The sequence below is a fragment of the Ostrinia furnacalis genome, unplaced genomic scaffold (assembly GCF_004193835.3).
Source record: "Ostrinia furnacalis isolate ACB-3 unplaced genomic scaffold, ASM419383v2 OfSCF4979, whole genome shotgun sequence".
NCBI classification, from domain to species: domain Eukaryota; kingdom Metazoa; phylum Arthropoda; class Insecta; order Lepidoptera; family Crambidae; genus Ostrinia; species Ostrinia furnacalis.
The window spans coordinates 431,027-446,439 of NW_021135218.1; the positions used below are offsets into that span (position 1 = coordinate 431,027).

Here is a 15,413-nt window from a genome sequence, read left to right on the forward strand (position 1 = left end):
TAGGTATTTCAGATTTACAGGGATTCTTACCTAATACATTTCTATTGATATTACATATTAAGTTTTATATTTTGTATATTAAGGTATTCATAATGAATAAATAAATATTATAAATTACATAGATACATATTTATGGTTTTATTCAATATAATTTGCGTAGTACTCAAGTACATAAAAATTAAATAAATACAGTATTATTAATTTATAATGAAAAAATAACTGAACACAATCTGGTGAACAGAGATTAATTTTATAAATTAAATATCTGTTAAAGTTTAAACAATAATTGGATATTCAAAAGATGTACATTGTAATCAACAATCAAATTCAATAACTTTTTGAGGTTTAAATATTATCAAAATTAAAATGTGAGATACATTTTCATTTCAAGCTAACAGCTGTAAAGGCTAGAAGTATTGTATATGGAAAGGTTTTAGCACTATCTATTATCTTTTAAATTATTATTTAGATAATACTTTTTAATAAAATCTCAAACACATGATTTCCATACTGTCTTTTAGGCTAAGTCTCTTTACATGCAAAAGGAGAATCTGAAATGTTAAGTATTTATTTGTGCAATAATCACTAACATTAAATATTAACTTAGTTCATAATATTTCTCCAGTATGTAATTTCAAGGCTATATTTTATTTAGGTAATTCAATAAATACTAACCCATGCTAGTGCGAGTATTTCTTATTCTGCTATTTATGACAAAGGGCCAGACATTACATTGATACTGAAAATATTCTTAAATAAAAAGTATACTTATCAGGGAATACTGTTTGCTGTGATGGAATTATTTAACATAAATTTTTATTTATGTATTTTATTAAAAATAAAACTTTTATGTGTATTATATGCAGTTGACGCTTCATCAACTGTATTAATCCATGGTAAATATTCTGTATCAAACCAGCCAAAACTATACCTTTGCAGTACAATCACAGCAAACAAACAACATGACTGTTTAACTAAAGTGACTGAGGTGTGCATCGCTATTTACATGTTCCTCGATTGATTGAGGGTTGCATAAGACCTCCAACTGACACCTGTTGCAGTACGCGTTAAGATCATACTCATTCGCCAAGAAGCTTTCAATCGAAACATCCTGCTCCTCGATCAGATCTTCTATCTCAGCAAACCATTCCATGTGTTCATCATCATCGTCAATATGATCGAGAATACTCCGCGCTGTGTTATCAATGAAGACATTGCACACTTTGCACCACACCTCATCATCGTTATCAACAGGGAATATGCCGTTCAATGGTTTTAACCGTTCAGTGATATTTGTGCGATGATTTATTCCGTTGACGTGCGTTTCAATATTTTGAAGGGTGCAGTTCAAGGTACTGTTACAGACTTCGCAGTAGACATCCTCTTTTTCGGAATTGAGGTATGGATCGAGGCTTATGAACTCACCGTCTATGAGGTCTTCCATAGCAGCAACCCAGTTTGCGTGGCCATCGCTTTCGATGTGTTTCGTCACCGACTCCTCTTCTGTAAGTTCCGTCCTGCACGGCTTACAGTAAAGCATGTCGTTGGCGAAGCTAATACCATTTTCAGTCATCAGTTCAATGTTCTCCTTGTGCTTCGCCCCGTTCGTGTGCTGCTCGATACATTTGTTGGCCTTCGGTATGAACACTCCGCAGAAGACGCACCGTACACGCGTCTTAGAACTGGCGACTATTCCGTAAAGCAAGCCTGTTTTCATTATTCTACTGTCCGATGTGATGAAAGATTCAAAAGGGAATCTTGTTGGGTACGTACCTACTTGTAATTTATCGAAATTTTGATGTAATTTGAGTTTTACTTTTGACAGATTTGATTTGATTGTGGATTGTTATTTTCGAGAGATGTGTTCTGTGGATGCTAGTGATGATTTCGTACATTAAATTAAACTTGTAAATCGATTAATCGACACAGATAAGTTATTCAAAAAATTATTTATTTATGCCTATTTGGCCTATTATGTTTTGTCACTTTTGACAGAAAAGAAATGTTTTATTCATCTTGATTATACAACATTAACAATGAATGTTAGAATTCTCTGTCTACCTACGGATCTGGTATTGACGGTGGCGCCCCCCTGTTGACATCAGTCAGTAAGTCTAATTGTTTCTTTTCTTTAGTAGTTGAAATGTTGCAGAAATGTTCAGACGAAGAAAAATTGAATTTATTTTTTCAGATTTTCAGTTCGATTCATTAAAACTTGTTACAACACTAATGAGTGAATGGCGAGTGAATGATAGATAACCAATTTTTTTAAAGCTGTGTTTTAAAGGCTACAGAAAAAAAAATAAGGGTTAATTTTATTTCAAGTTATTAAAAATATATTAATATTTTGTGATGCAAATATAAACGCTATAAAAAATGTTTTATTTAATAAAAATTAACTCGCTGAGCCTGTGTTCTGAACTTCCTACACAGTGTTCCTACCCGAAAATAGAGACTTATCTATAAACAACTTCTTTTGTTCCTTTTACAGTAAAAGGAAAGTTTTACTACACAGAAGTTACCTATCTGTTTTGTGATATCAAAAAGGCATTCCATCGCTTATTTTTCCTAGCTAATCATAAAATAAATTGAAGTAGGTAGGTACTTAATAAAACTTTCATCTTTTCTGTGATGGAATTTTACGGTATGCTACTATAAAAATTGTATTTTTTATGTACAATCAACTCCTTCAGGTTTATTATTCTTCCTTTCTATAATAGTTAGAGCTTTTTTAAATACCTAGGTCAAAAAAACGGGATACTTACAAATTTTTATGGAACTGAAAGTCGTATTTTGCAAGAATCATAATTATTTCATTACACAGATAATCATCGATATTATTATTTTTGTGATAATTTAATGTAGGTATTTATTTACCTCGATATGTCACGGCGGGCCGAAGCCAAGTAAGTTAATTTGTTTGCGTGGTTGGGTAAAAACTTGCAAAAATCCTTCAGTACCTACCTATTCAATGCTGACTTTTTAGTACTGCGTAGATGTAATCGGGTAGGTCTAAAGATCGATGACTGGATTAAGTTGGATCGGTATTACACCAGTCGCGGAGACAACTATCGTCTGATCGGGAGAGCTCGTTCTCACTTATCGGGTGTCGGGTCCGGATTTTAATCGGTTGTCGGCGCCTCTGTTTACACTTCAATCCGTTATCGGCCCGACCTAAGCTGGTTGGTTGGTGCCATTTTTACTCTACGGGAGGCGACTGTACTCGATGGACGTCGACGAAGCCTAGTTATTATGTATTATTATTTGAGAAGACGAAATACAGCCAAGGAAAGAAAATATTGGGTGCAACCAATTCTGAGGGAAAGATTTAGTTTAGGAACATTTCAGAACTTACTAACAGAATTGAGATTGAGAGGTGACGAAATTAAGTTTTTCAATTATTTTAGAATGTCGATATCAGTGAGTATAAACTACCAAACTACCAATACACAAGATTTGGGGTGGCGGGGAGAGGGTTATCGGCCCCGACATCCAACAAATGTAAACACTTAAACAGCGCCATTATTAAATCATAGGCGAGCGAGATCCAATACGATTTTTTTCCGGGCGTAGAGGGCTGGCAAAACACCCGACATTTCTTGTCGGAGCTGACATAAAATCGGTTTCCGATAAGTGTGAATAGCTTCATATACATACAAATGCTCTGCCACTGGAACCTCCGATTATAATACGGATCCGACAACCGACTAGTGGGAACCTGCTGTAAGGTTATTTAGCTTTCACGTAGTAGGTAAGCACATGATTATCCATCCAATCCTACCGGTAGCAGTGATAATTATTAGGGTCTAGGTAGGGTTTTTAAGTGGTCAAAGGAAACTAAAATAATAATTTAACCGGAGTCCACTGATCACCCAGGTTATCTTATCCATGGGTGATCAAAGCACACCAAACTGTCGCTTGGAGTCCACTTTGATCACCTGGGTGATCAAGTGATCAAAGTGGAATAGACCGATAAGTTTAAAGTTTTGAACTGCAGGAGCCTCAAAAAATAATAGGATAGGATCATAGGAGATATAAAAAATATTATGTACCTACTTTATTTCATACACAAACCGTAGTGAATAACAAACAGTTTATTTTACACATTTAATAATACAGTATTAAAGAGAAAAAAAAATGAATACAATTCACATAAAAGAATACAATTAATAGAAATTTAAAAGTAAGTGTATAATATGTATAAAAAATGTTATCAGCTAAGTACTTTAAATTACAGTTTTAAAATAATTAGGTAGGTAATGTGGTAAGGTTCTCTACTTATTGTGTAACTTCCCCTTGATGTGTCTTTCCAGATTATCAACATTGCACGCAACTGGTACGTCACACTTATTACAGAAAGCTTTATCTTCTTTAGGGTCCATTAAGTATTTTTCAATTGATATATGTTTATTTTTTATTAAACTGAGTATTTTCTTATACTCAGTGTAATGTTTCACGTTTTCTGTGACGTGGATATAAATATTTTCAATGTAATTTTCAAAGTAAACTTTGCAAAATTTACACCATAAATCGTCTTTGCTGCCTTCAACAGAAAATATACCATTCAAGGCCGAAACAGCAATCGCACGGGCTCGCCTGTGCCTCTCAGTTGCAAGATGTTCTTCAAGTAGTCTTTTTTCAAATGGTACAACACAGTCACATAGTGCACATTTTAAATCCACTAGTTTTTCAGTTTTAGATGATCTATCAAGATAATCTAAAAATCCACCATCTTTGTTAATTATATTTTGAAATTCTTTCAACTTTTCTTCATGGTACGACTTTTCGATATGGGGAACAGCTGTTAATATGTCCATTAACTCACAGCAAACTCTACAATAATAATGATTGGAATGGACCACAATACTATGACGTGCAAGAGTTATAAACAGTTCCGTAAGTTCGTGGTCTCCGCTATTAATATGAGCCTCGATTAAATGGTTTTTGTCTTCAATATGTTTGGAACACAACGTGCACTTTAATTCATGTTTGTCGTAAATTATGTCTTCGTAATACGCCATGTTTTTTTGTGCCTTAAACAAGGGTACACTACACTTTTTAAGTAAATTCTTGATTATAGGTAGGTACTGCTCGCTCAGCACACCGCACAGGTCAATGAGAGAAGATGAGACATTAATATTAATCAACTGTATAGATAATAATGTCCAAACGTTCAAAATAGTAAAAATAATGTTACATTAGATGCGAAAGGAAATCCCCCACACAACAAGTCACAAATGCATGCACGCACGCACAGTGTTTACTCAGCTGAGAACGAATGAATGAATGATAAAAATATGTCAGATTTAATGACATTTGATACAAGTTGACATTTTTGTTGTTGATTTTAGAGATGGGTTATACTAGGTAAATTTGATACTAGGTGCACCTATTCCAAGTATTTATTAATACGTGATCCAAATACCTGTTCCACTTAGTACGTAGTAATTTACCATACTTGACGCGACTAGTGCGGAGTGCGGACTAATCCACGTATTATGACTTTAAAATACAATTTTCTTTGAAAAGATCGAAAAGATACAACCGTAGTATTAATAATGCAATTTGAAATTGAATAACTTGTAGAATAGAATGTTTCTTCTATAAAAAATAAACACTTCAAAAATCGGACGTGTGACGGCTCATGTCAAACTGAGAGTGTTCCATTTCAACATTTTTTCACATCGCTCACAAAACGCTTACAGATTAAAGAAATATCACAGATATCGCTAAATTTATCAACGTTGATGTCAAAAATAGCAAATCTCCATACATGTAAAGGAACACGCCCAAATTGACAAAGAAACACAGACAAAAAATCTTGGTGACAAAACTCCCCATGGGTCATCTACTACCAAAAATTTCTGGGAACTTTTGTCACCACCGGTATTTTAGCGGGTAACTTCTCAGAAACAGGAGTTAAATTCTATCTAATCAACACTCGAAAACTATTCCAATTTAATCTAATTATCAAATTACTATTTCAATACAAATTATGCAATTATCACGGACGCGTGACAACAAACCAAAACAAACCTGTCGGAAGAATAAAAACTGGTTTTTTACCGGCTAGTCAACAAGGAGTGAGCTGGATGAGAGAGAACAAAAATTAAAATATTCAAAACCTTACCTGTGTACAAATAGAGTTTAAATTACGTAATACATCAAACACCTATTCCTATCTCACACCTGCCTGCGCTCAAATTTGTTTGTCAGACAGAGACGGAGTGAATCTCTACGTTCGCACATAAGCTTAGCGAGAAATACGCGGTGCACGTAATACACGACTACGGATTATGCAATAATAACCTCTATTACTTTGATGGTAGGGTCGGAAATCGTGTAATTTAAAAAATACTTAGCGAGAAATACGCGGTGCGTGTAATACACGACTACGTATTATGCAATAATAACCTCTATTACTTTGATGGTAGGGTCGGAAATCGTGTAATTTAAAAAATACTAAGTGGATCAAGTATTTTAAAAATTGGAATAGGTGCCACTTAGTACTGTAAAATACCTAGTGTGTGGACCTGTTCTAGTAAATACGTCTCATCTCTAGTTGATTTGTTTGTTGCACAGATATGGATAAAATATCTTGAACCATCTGTGCTGAAATTGAAGATTTTTAAATTCTAACAAGTGAAGTCATGTCGCGCGAGTCAGAAGACGAAACCGATTTATTGGAAAATGTCGCAGAAGTCATCGAAGGACTTACGGTATGGTTAATTAATTTATTTTCAAACAGTTCTTTAATATTTCTCAAATCAATGGTTAATAATGTTTGGAGTTTTATGTACGCGAGTATGTTGTAAATAAGTTTAATATGATCCATTTTTGCTTCCCAGTTAAGCCCAATGTCTTAAAATTAAAATGGGATACCTACTTAGTATCCCACTTTTTTGTCCATTTTATGTCATTTATTCCTTTCTTCCTTGCTCCCTAATTCACACTAAAGTTACTTATTAAATTTAAGTATTTACGCATTTCCTGCTACGCCTGCTAATGCAATTAAGGCTGTGTTCTTCCGTGATCTATTTATATCTGTATTGCAAAGAACACCGTCATATGTAATCTTCCACCTGTTACATTAGCTATTTTATGTTTTGTATGTTTTACAGAAAGAATTGCAAGAATTGTACCAATTCAGGGACATGTTTTTCGAAAATCATCCCATTGAAATGGCAACCGAAAAGAATAAGTTAGTCGAGGAGAAAAAAAGTGTTTTGGTCGAAAAGTTTGAGAGTATTGATGGTAAGTCACTAACACCCGTATTCACAAAGTATACTTGCTTAAGTGAAGCAGAAAATCGAAAGCACAACATTGAATAGAGTTCTGTGATTGGTTTGTGTGTCACCCTGTGCGTCCACGGCTCGACGCTCACTGTGAGACCTCATAGTAATGTTTGTGAATACAGGCGTACTAATAATTACTATTTTTATTGCATAATTATGTATCTACACATCATGTAAACATACTCAATGTTTCAGTGGACACACAGATACCATTTTCTCTGCGTGCTCAGTTCCTATACATGAAAGGCCGCTGCTACAATATAAGTCCAACATATGACTCCCGTTCAACGCAGTGTCTCAGCAAAGCAGTGAAACTAAATCCGCACTTGGTTGACGCCTGGAATGAACTTGGAGAATGTTACTGGAAGAATATGAACGTAAAAGATGCTAAAGCCAGCTTCGAGGGTGCTTTAAAACATGTTAGTTTAATACACATTTTATTTTACTACTCTTTAATTTGTGTATGGTTTGCTAATTTCATCAATTTTTACAGGAACGCAACCGTCTTGCCTTACGCTGTCTGTCAATAATACTTCGTCAAGAAAGTGGTGAAAGGAAGCTAAAAGAAGCCACAGCAGCTATACTCAAGAGTGTAGAATTGGCTAAAGAAGCAGTAGCTCAAGACATAAAAGATGGCGTTTCATGGTCTGTGCTTGGAAATGCGTACCTGTGCCAATTCTTCATGGTTTCTCAAGATCCAGCTGTTCTTAAGTCCTGTATGAGTGCGTACAAACAGGCTTGGATGGATCCTATTGCTAAAGGGCAGCCAGATCTTTATTATAATAAAGGAATTGTAAGTATGAAATTAATAAAGTGCCTAGAGGAAAGTAGACGTAAGATTAATTTCAGGATTTACGTACAACAACCAAGTAAAGAGTTGGTTTGAACTTAACTGGTAATTAAACGAATTCTGGATGCCCAATGGCAGCCTGATGGCATAATATCTGAATAACTTATGTGTATTGGTTTGTGTTACTTGTGTATTTGTGGTTAATGCCCGTATTCACAAACGATGCTTGCTTAAGTGAAGCAACAAATCGAACGCACAGCATTGAATAGAGCTCTGTGATTGGTTCATGTGTCACCCTGTGCGTCCACGCGCGCTGTGAAACCTCATAGTAATGTTTGTGAATTATTGTATCTCAGGCGTTGAAGTACGAAGAGCAATATGCCGAAGCGTTAGAGAACTTCGAATACGCGTGCCGCCTGGACCCGCCATGGGGCCCGCCGAAGCAAGAGTTAGCTCGCCTCTCGCAGTACCTCACCAGCGCTGATGAGTTGGTGCGAACTAGAGGAAAGCTGAAGGGGAAGAAAATACAGCAGATGGTGCAGGTACGATCGTATAGCGCTTCATATTTCGTTTGTTAAATGCGTATTGGCGATGACTTTAAGAATCTGCACCATCACAGAATTTTGGCATCAGTAAGTTAGTGATCAGTTTTCATAAATGATGTTCTGGGGAGGTGCTTTTACATAAATTCATTTGTGGATATCCTAGAACATTCAAATATTTGACTAGGTTATCAAGAAATATCTTTTACATTGGAGGCGTTTGGCTGAAAATAGCGCTAGTAAGAAAAATGGCGTCCTTTTAGCGGTGCTATCACTATTTAAAAAATGTAGGTATCTCTGACGTTTTCATTGCCCATGGCAATCGCCATTTTGCTAACAATTTCTAACAAGTGCTATTTTCGGCCAAACGTAGCCAGTAATACACATCTGTATTGAACATTGATCGATCTCCTTTAACATTAATTTTGTTCAACAGTCCATAGACAAGAAGATGCTCGGTCCATACACTCCTGGCACTTTCCACACATTCGGAGCGCGGAAATCGGTGACGCTAGACGTGACGCCGATCGACTCGCTGCAGGAGGGAGCCAACGAGGGCAAAGTACTGTTGGCCAGGGTCATCGGCTCCATACACAGCGAGAGCGCCGTGCCCTTGTGAGTGTAGCAACCATAGACTAGCAGACACTAGGTCCATAGACTGTGACGCTGGATGAGGATAGACTCGCTGCAGGAGGGAGCCAACGAGGCCAGGGTCATCGGTTCCATACACAGCGAGAGCGCCGTGCCCTTGTGAGTTTTGTAGCAACCATAGACTAGAAGACACTAGGTCCATAGACTGTGACGCTGGATGAGGATCGACTCGCTGCAGGAGGGAGCCAACGAGGGCAAAGTACTGTTGGCCAGGGTCATCGGCTCCATACACCTTTGTGAGTTTTGTAGCAACCATAGACTAGCAGACACTAGGTCCATAGACAATGACGCTATGTGGCGTGACGTAGACTAGAAGACACTAGGTCCATAGACTGTGACGCTGGATGAGGATCGACTCGCTGCAGGAGGGAGCCAACGAGGGCAAAGTACTGTTGGCCAGGGTCATCGGCTCCATACACAGCGAGAGCGCCGTGCCCTTGTGAGTGTGTACATAAACTAGAAAATTCTTGGTTTTTAGGCCGGCAATATACGGACCGCTTGAAGCAGTCAGGGTCGACAGCTTCAAGCTGCGACTGCACAGTGAACTGCAGAGTTCTATGGACGCACATACACGAACCGCTCGAGCAACTGATTCGGGCGGTCGACAGCACGGTGAATTTTTATCGTGCGGTCAAGCAGTCGCCAGCCATACACTGACTGCTCGAGCTGTCGACAGCTCTCGCGCAGTTACCTCCGCCCACTTTTTTCATTCCACGGCGCGCGCGCTTGTGATTTGTTGAGCAGTTAATACCAACTGCTCGAGCAGTTATTACTGGCAGCTTCAAGCTGATGACTCTTGATTGCAAGAGCGGTCCGTGTATGTTGATCACTGACCAACTGCTCAAGCTGTCCGTGTATGGCGGGCCTTACACTTTTTCCGGGCACATTCTATACATTTCGTTAGTTCGTTCGCTTCAGGGCTCCGCTAAAACTCGCGCGGGCGCCCTCACGCGATTCTGTATCGAAAATTAATATGAGCAGTGCACGCGGTTGCATTTCCATACATTAACTCGCACGGGTACTCGCTGCGAAACAAAATGAGCGGTCTTTAACCTGTTTCTACAACGACAGGTTTAATTTTGAGTTCGTTCGTTCGTTCGTTTCAGCCGAAAGACGTCCACTGCTGGACAAAGGCCTCCCCCAAGGATTTCCACAAAGACCGGTCCTGCGCCGCTCGCATCCAGGTACGTCCCGCGACCTTCACCAGATCGTCGGTCCACCTAGTGGGAGGCCTGCCCACGCTACGTCTTCCGGCTCGTGGTCGCCACTCGAGAACTTTCCTGCCCCAGCGACCATCAGCTCTTCGAGCTATGTGCCCCGCCCACTTCCACTTGATTTTAGCGATTCTGCGGGCTATGCCAGTCATTCTAGTACTCCTACGGATCTCCTCATTTCTGATTTAATTAATTTTGAGTATGTTTGATGTTTTCTAAATTGAATTAATAATTTAATCATGTCTCTCTCTGCCGTGACAATGCCAACAATGCCGCATCCATTTTCAATACTTCGTGCATTCGTGTTCAAGTTTCTAACACCCGCAGGGAATGGTCCGCGCTGAGACTGTTTGGTTTGGTTTTTTAAGACTACCGACTTTTATGAAATACTAGCTGACCCCGCGAACTTTGTTCCGCCTTAATGGCAATAAATAAAAGACTTTTTTTTTTAATTTCGAACGGGATAAAAAGTATCCTATGTCCTTCTCCTGGCTCTAAACTACCTCCCTGACAATTTTCAGCTAAATCGGTTAAGCCGTTCTTGAGTTATAAGTGGAGTAACTAACACGACTTTCTTTTATATATGTTACTGTAAAAGCTCGAATTGCAGTAAATCCTAAGATATTCCAGTAAAACCTAAGATCTACCAATTCCTAATGGTAAATGTCCCAAAAGGTTTGCGATTCGAACTCTTACCACCATTTCGTTGGTAAATCTTAGGATTTACATTGATGGCATGGTAAATGTTGAAAAACAAAACAAGCATTTTTGACAGGTAAAAATCGATCTTATCTACGTATTACACGAGCGCAGCTTTTTTGTATTGTTTAAATGTACGAACAATTTAAGAACTAAAAAAAGACCACGGCGTCACTTTTCATTTTAATACAATTAAACAAACCATGACGTCACTGCCTTGTTTTTTCTTTAGCAACGTAAGATCATGTCATATAAAATACTAGCTTTTGCCGGCGGCTTCACCCGCGTGAAATTTAATTTGTCACAGATCGCCATAAATTATAGCCTATATGTTATTCTGGGTTATAAACAATAATACTGTAAAGTTTCATCAAAATCAGTTCAGTACTTTTTGCTTGAAAGAGTAACAAACATCCACACAAACTTTCGCGTTTATAATACATATTAGTAGGATGCATGCAGTACAAAATATCAGTTTCCTAGATAGGCTAGATATGATATTTACAGGTATGCGCTACTATCAATTCAGGGTTATTATAATTCAGATTTTTTCCACTTCACATTTCGTCCATGCCATGATTTTTGTTATAATCTTACTAATTAAAAGTTCTGTAAACTTTTACGAAAACAAACGTCGTTGGTAATGAGTCAGAAGGAATAAAAAAAGGAAACAGTAAAAATGTGAACACCAAAACACAAGAAAAAGAAATGATTGCAAATAATTTAAATAAGTTTGTACTTATTACTATCAAAAAAGTAAGTAGTTAAGGATTACTCATTGTTTTATTTCTAAAACCAACATCTACCAGCTGACAGAGGTAAAACCTAGCATATACTGAATTCGAATGGTAAAAGCTCGAAAAAATCGTCGTATTTTCAGAAATACTTACATTTACCAACTCATGTCGGTAAATCCTAAGACTTACACTTAAATCTTAAGATTAACCGTAGTTCGAGCTTTTACAGTAACATATATATAGATTATTTTAGTGATATTCTTTCTTTGTTTTTAGCGAAGCTCGTGTCGCTTATAAATATGTATTAAAATGTTAGTTTCTCGGTAAGTGAATCAAATTTGTATTCTTATGAGAAATAAAGTGTCTTTAACCAAAAAAAATAATATATATTTGTTAATTTCCAGCACATTCGCTGTGGTGGACGAGAGCATGCAATGCGCGTGCGTGACGGTGTACAACTGGGCCGACGGGCGCGGCGCCATCATCGGCGACTGCGTGTGCATCCCCGAGCCGCGGCTCAGCGTGCACCAGCGGGACTCGCCGGACTTGGTGAGCTAACTGAGCAATACCTGCTGCTAGAAGTGCTATATACTTGGTGAATAGACTGGACAATACTTGTAGCCGGACTTGGTGAACAAACTCAAAACTCAAAAACTGAGCAACACTTGCCGCGGAATTTGGGTGAGTAAACTAAGCAACACTCGCTGTTGAACTTGGTGAGCAAACTAAGCAACACTCGCAGCTTGACTTGGTGAGCAAACAGCAATACTTGTCGCTAGACTTAGTAAGCAAACTGAGCAATACTTGTAGCTAGACTTGGTGAGCTAAATGAGCAACTCTCGCTGCTAGACCTGGTAAGCAAACTGAGCAACTCTCTCTGCTTGACTTGGTGGGCAAACTAAGCAACACTCGCTTGCAGCACATTCGTTAGTGGACGAGAGCATGCAATGCGCGTGCGTGACGGTGTACAACTGGGCCGACGGGCGCGGCGCCATCATCGGCGACTGCGTGTGCATCCCCGAGCCGCGGCTCAGCGTGCACCAGCGGGACTCGCCGGACTTGGTGAGCTAACTGAGTACTTGTCGCTAGACTTGGTGAACAAAATGAGCATCACTTGTCGTTAAACTTGGTGAGCAAACTGAGCAATACTTGTCGCTAGACTTGGTGGGCAAACTCAGCAACTTTCGCTGTTGGACTTGGTGAGCAAACTGAGCAACACTCGCTGTTGGACTTGGTGAGCAAAGTGAGCAATACCTGCTACTAGACTTGGTGAGAAAAGTGAGCAATTCTCGCTGCTTGACTTGGTGAGTAAACTGAGCAATACTTGTCACTAGACTTAGTTAGCTAACTGAGCAACACTCGATGTTGGACTTGGTGAGCACTGAGCATTACTTGCCACCGGAATTGGTGAGCAAACTGAGTAATATACTTGTCGCTAGACTTAGTGAGCAAACTGAGCAACACTCGCTGCTGGACTTGGTGAGCAAACTGAGCATTACTTGCCACCGGAATTGGTGAGCAAACTGAGCAATACTTGTCGCTAGACTTGGTGAGCAGAATGAGTAACTATCGCTGCTTGACTTGGTAAGCACACTGAGCAATACTTGCTGCTAGACTTGGTGAGCAGATTGAGCAATACTTGCAGCTAGACTTGGTGAGCAGAGTGAGCAATACTTGTCGCTAGACTTGGTAAGCAAACTGAGCAACTCTCTCTGCTTGACTTGGTGAGCAAACTAAGCAACACTCGCTTGCAGCACATTCGTTAGTGGACGAGAGCATGCAATGCGCGTGCGTGACGGTGTACAACTGGGCCGACGGGCGCGGCGCCATCATCGGCGACTGCGTGTGCGTCCCCGAGCCGCGGCTCAGCGTGCACCAGCGGGACTTGCCGGACTTGGTGAGCTAACTGAGTACTTGTCGCTAGACTTGGTGAGCTAACTGAGCAATACTTGTCGCTAGACTTAGTGAGCAAACTGAGCAACACTCGCTGTTGCACTTGGTGAGCAAACTGAGCAATAATTGTCCCTGGATTTGGTGAGCAAACTGAGCAACACTCACTGTTCGACTTGGTGAGCAAACTGAGCATTACTTGCCGCCGGAATTGGTGAGCAGACTGAGCGACCTTCGCTGCTTGACTTGGTGGGCAAACTAAGCAACACTCGACTCGCCGGACTTGGTGAGCTAACTGAGCTATACTTGTCACTAGGCTTGGTGAGCAAAGTAAGCAACACTTGTCGCTGGACTTAGTGAACAAACTGAGCAACACTTAACTCTAGACCTGGTGAGCTAAATGAGCAACTCTCGCTGCTTGACTTGGTGAGCAAACTGAACGATACTTGCTGCTAGGCTTGGTGAGCAAATTCAGCAAAACATGTCGCTGGAACTAAGCAATACTAGTTTGCAGCGCGCTCGCTCTAGTAGTCGAAAGAGAAACACTCTTCTGGTATTTTTGGTGTAGTGGATGATGAGTCTTATGTAGTGCCTGTATAATTAGACTTGACAGACTTGGTGAGAAAACTGAGTAATTTGAGTGCACAGTTATGGGAATTATTACAATTTGTTATCTTTTTTAGCATTCCTAACTTGTTCTATAACCTTTTAAAATTTGTTTTTATCTTCCACAGAAATACGACTTCAAATCGATACGCGTGAACAACCCTATGCAGATCCTTCTCAACGGGAAGCGAGTGGGCCGCAACCAGTTTGCTTGTACCAAGGTCACCAGCACCTACGAGATACACTGATTTTGTATGGTACGTGGATGGGATTGGGTGAGAGCGGCGCTAGGATTGGTTGAAACGACGCTAGGAATGGGTATGAAGAGGTCTACTGTTTTATAGGTTTAGCGCCTAATTTAGATACTAGATATATTATTATCTAGATGATACTGAATAAACATTTTTTCTTTCTTTCTTTCTAATTTAGTCAGATCCTGAGGTAACGAGCGGCACCGGAGGCGTGACATTGACATACACTCGGCATAAAATAAATAGCACCTCCCACAACAAGCACTTCTCAAACATATGCATCCCCACTTTCCACCATTGGTTCCATTTGAAAACCTAGTTCTAAACTTCATTTCATTAAAGGAAAGGTTTTTACCCCAAAAATGTGTTTTTAGAAGGATCCAGAGTCACTTCTACAAAAATAGGTAGTTACGCTTGAGCCAACTTTTATGGCTATAAAACTGTTAAATTGGGATTAATGATTAATCGCTATCCATCTGTCAAAAAGGACACGTAAGATCATTATTTGGTTTTATAACTACAAAAATTGGTCTAATTGATCCCAGAGGTAAGCCCCAAGTGAGGCCTTTTTTCAAGTCACATTCATGGTACCTGTTAATTGTTTATAAAAAAATTCAATGTGTTTTTTTCTTTAAGTTTATTTATTGGGCTTTCAAATAACACCAATATTGTTGGGGCACAATGATTGTGTCAGAAGAAAATCTTTAAAGTTCGCGTCGCGGAAAGTTCGATTTATTT

General features: G+C 39.1%; 2 protein-coding genes across 2 annotated transcripts; one reads left to right on the top strand and one right to left on the bottom strand.

The window, feature by feature from the left end:
- Window positions 1-716: 716 nt before the first annotated feature.
- Window positions 717-1,922, bottom strand: LOC114360382 (uncharacterized). Its single transcript, XM_028315087.1, has one exon. It carries the CDS (start codon window positions 1,715-1,717, stop codon window positions 971-973), a length of 747 nt encoding a protein of 248 aa, XP_028170888.1. The 5' UTR covers window positions 1,718-1,922; the 3' UTR covers window positions 717-970.
- A 4,668-nt stretch (window positions 1,923-6,590) lies between these two features.
- On the top strand, window positions 6,591-14,974 carry LOC114360389 (tetratricopeptide repeat protein 5). Its single transcript, XM_028315104.1, has 8 exons — window positions 6,591-6,719; window positions 7,122-7,254; window positions 7,491-7,714; window positions 7,789-8,088; window positions 8,442-8,627; window positions 9,064-9,242; window positions 12,333-12,477; window positions 14,553-14,974. The coding sequence occupies exons 1-8, from the start codon at window positions 6,651-6,653 to the stop codon at window positions 14,670-14,672; spliced, it is 1,356 nt and encodes a 451-aa protein (XP_028170905.1). The 5' UTR covers window positions 6,591-6,650; the 3' UTR covers window positions 14,673-14,974.
- The last annotated feature ends 439 nt before the right edge of the window (window positions 14,975-15,413 follow it).

Coding starts and splice junctions, on each gene's coding strand:
- LOC114360382 (XM_028315087.1), bottom strand. CDS start 1,717: ATGAAAACAGGCTTGCTTTACGGAATAGTCGCCAGTTCTAAGACGCGT.
- LOC114360389 (XM_028315104.1), top strand. CDS start 6,651: ATGTCGCGCGAGTCAGAAGACGAAACCGATTTATTGGAAAATGTCGCA. Junction 8,628..9,063: donor AAATACAGCAGATGGTGCAG/GTACGATCGTAT, acceptor TTTGTTCAACAG/TCCATAGACAAGAAGATGCT. Junction 9,243..12,332: donor AGCGAGAGCGCCGTGCCCTT/GTGAGTGTAGCA, acceptor GTTAATTTCCAG/CACATTCGCTGTGGTGGACG.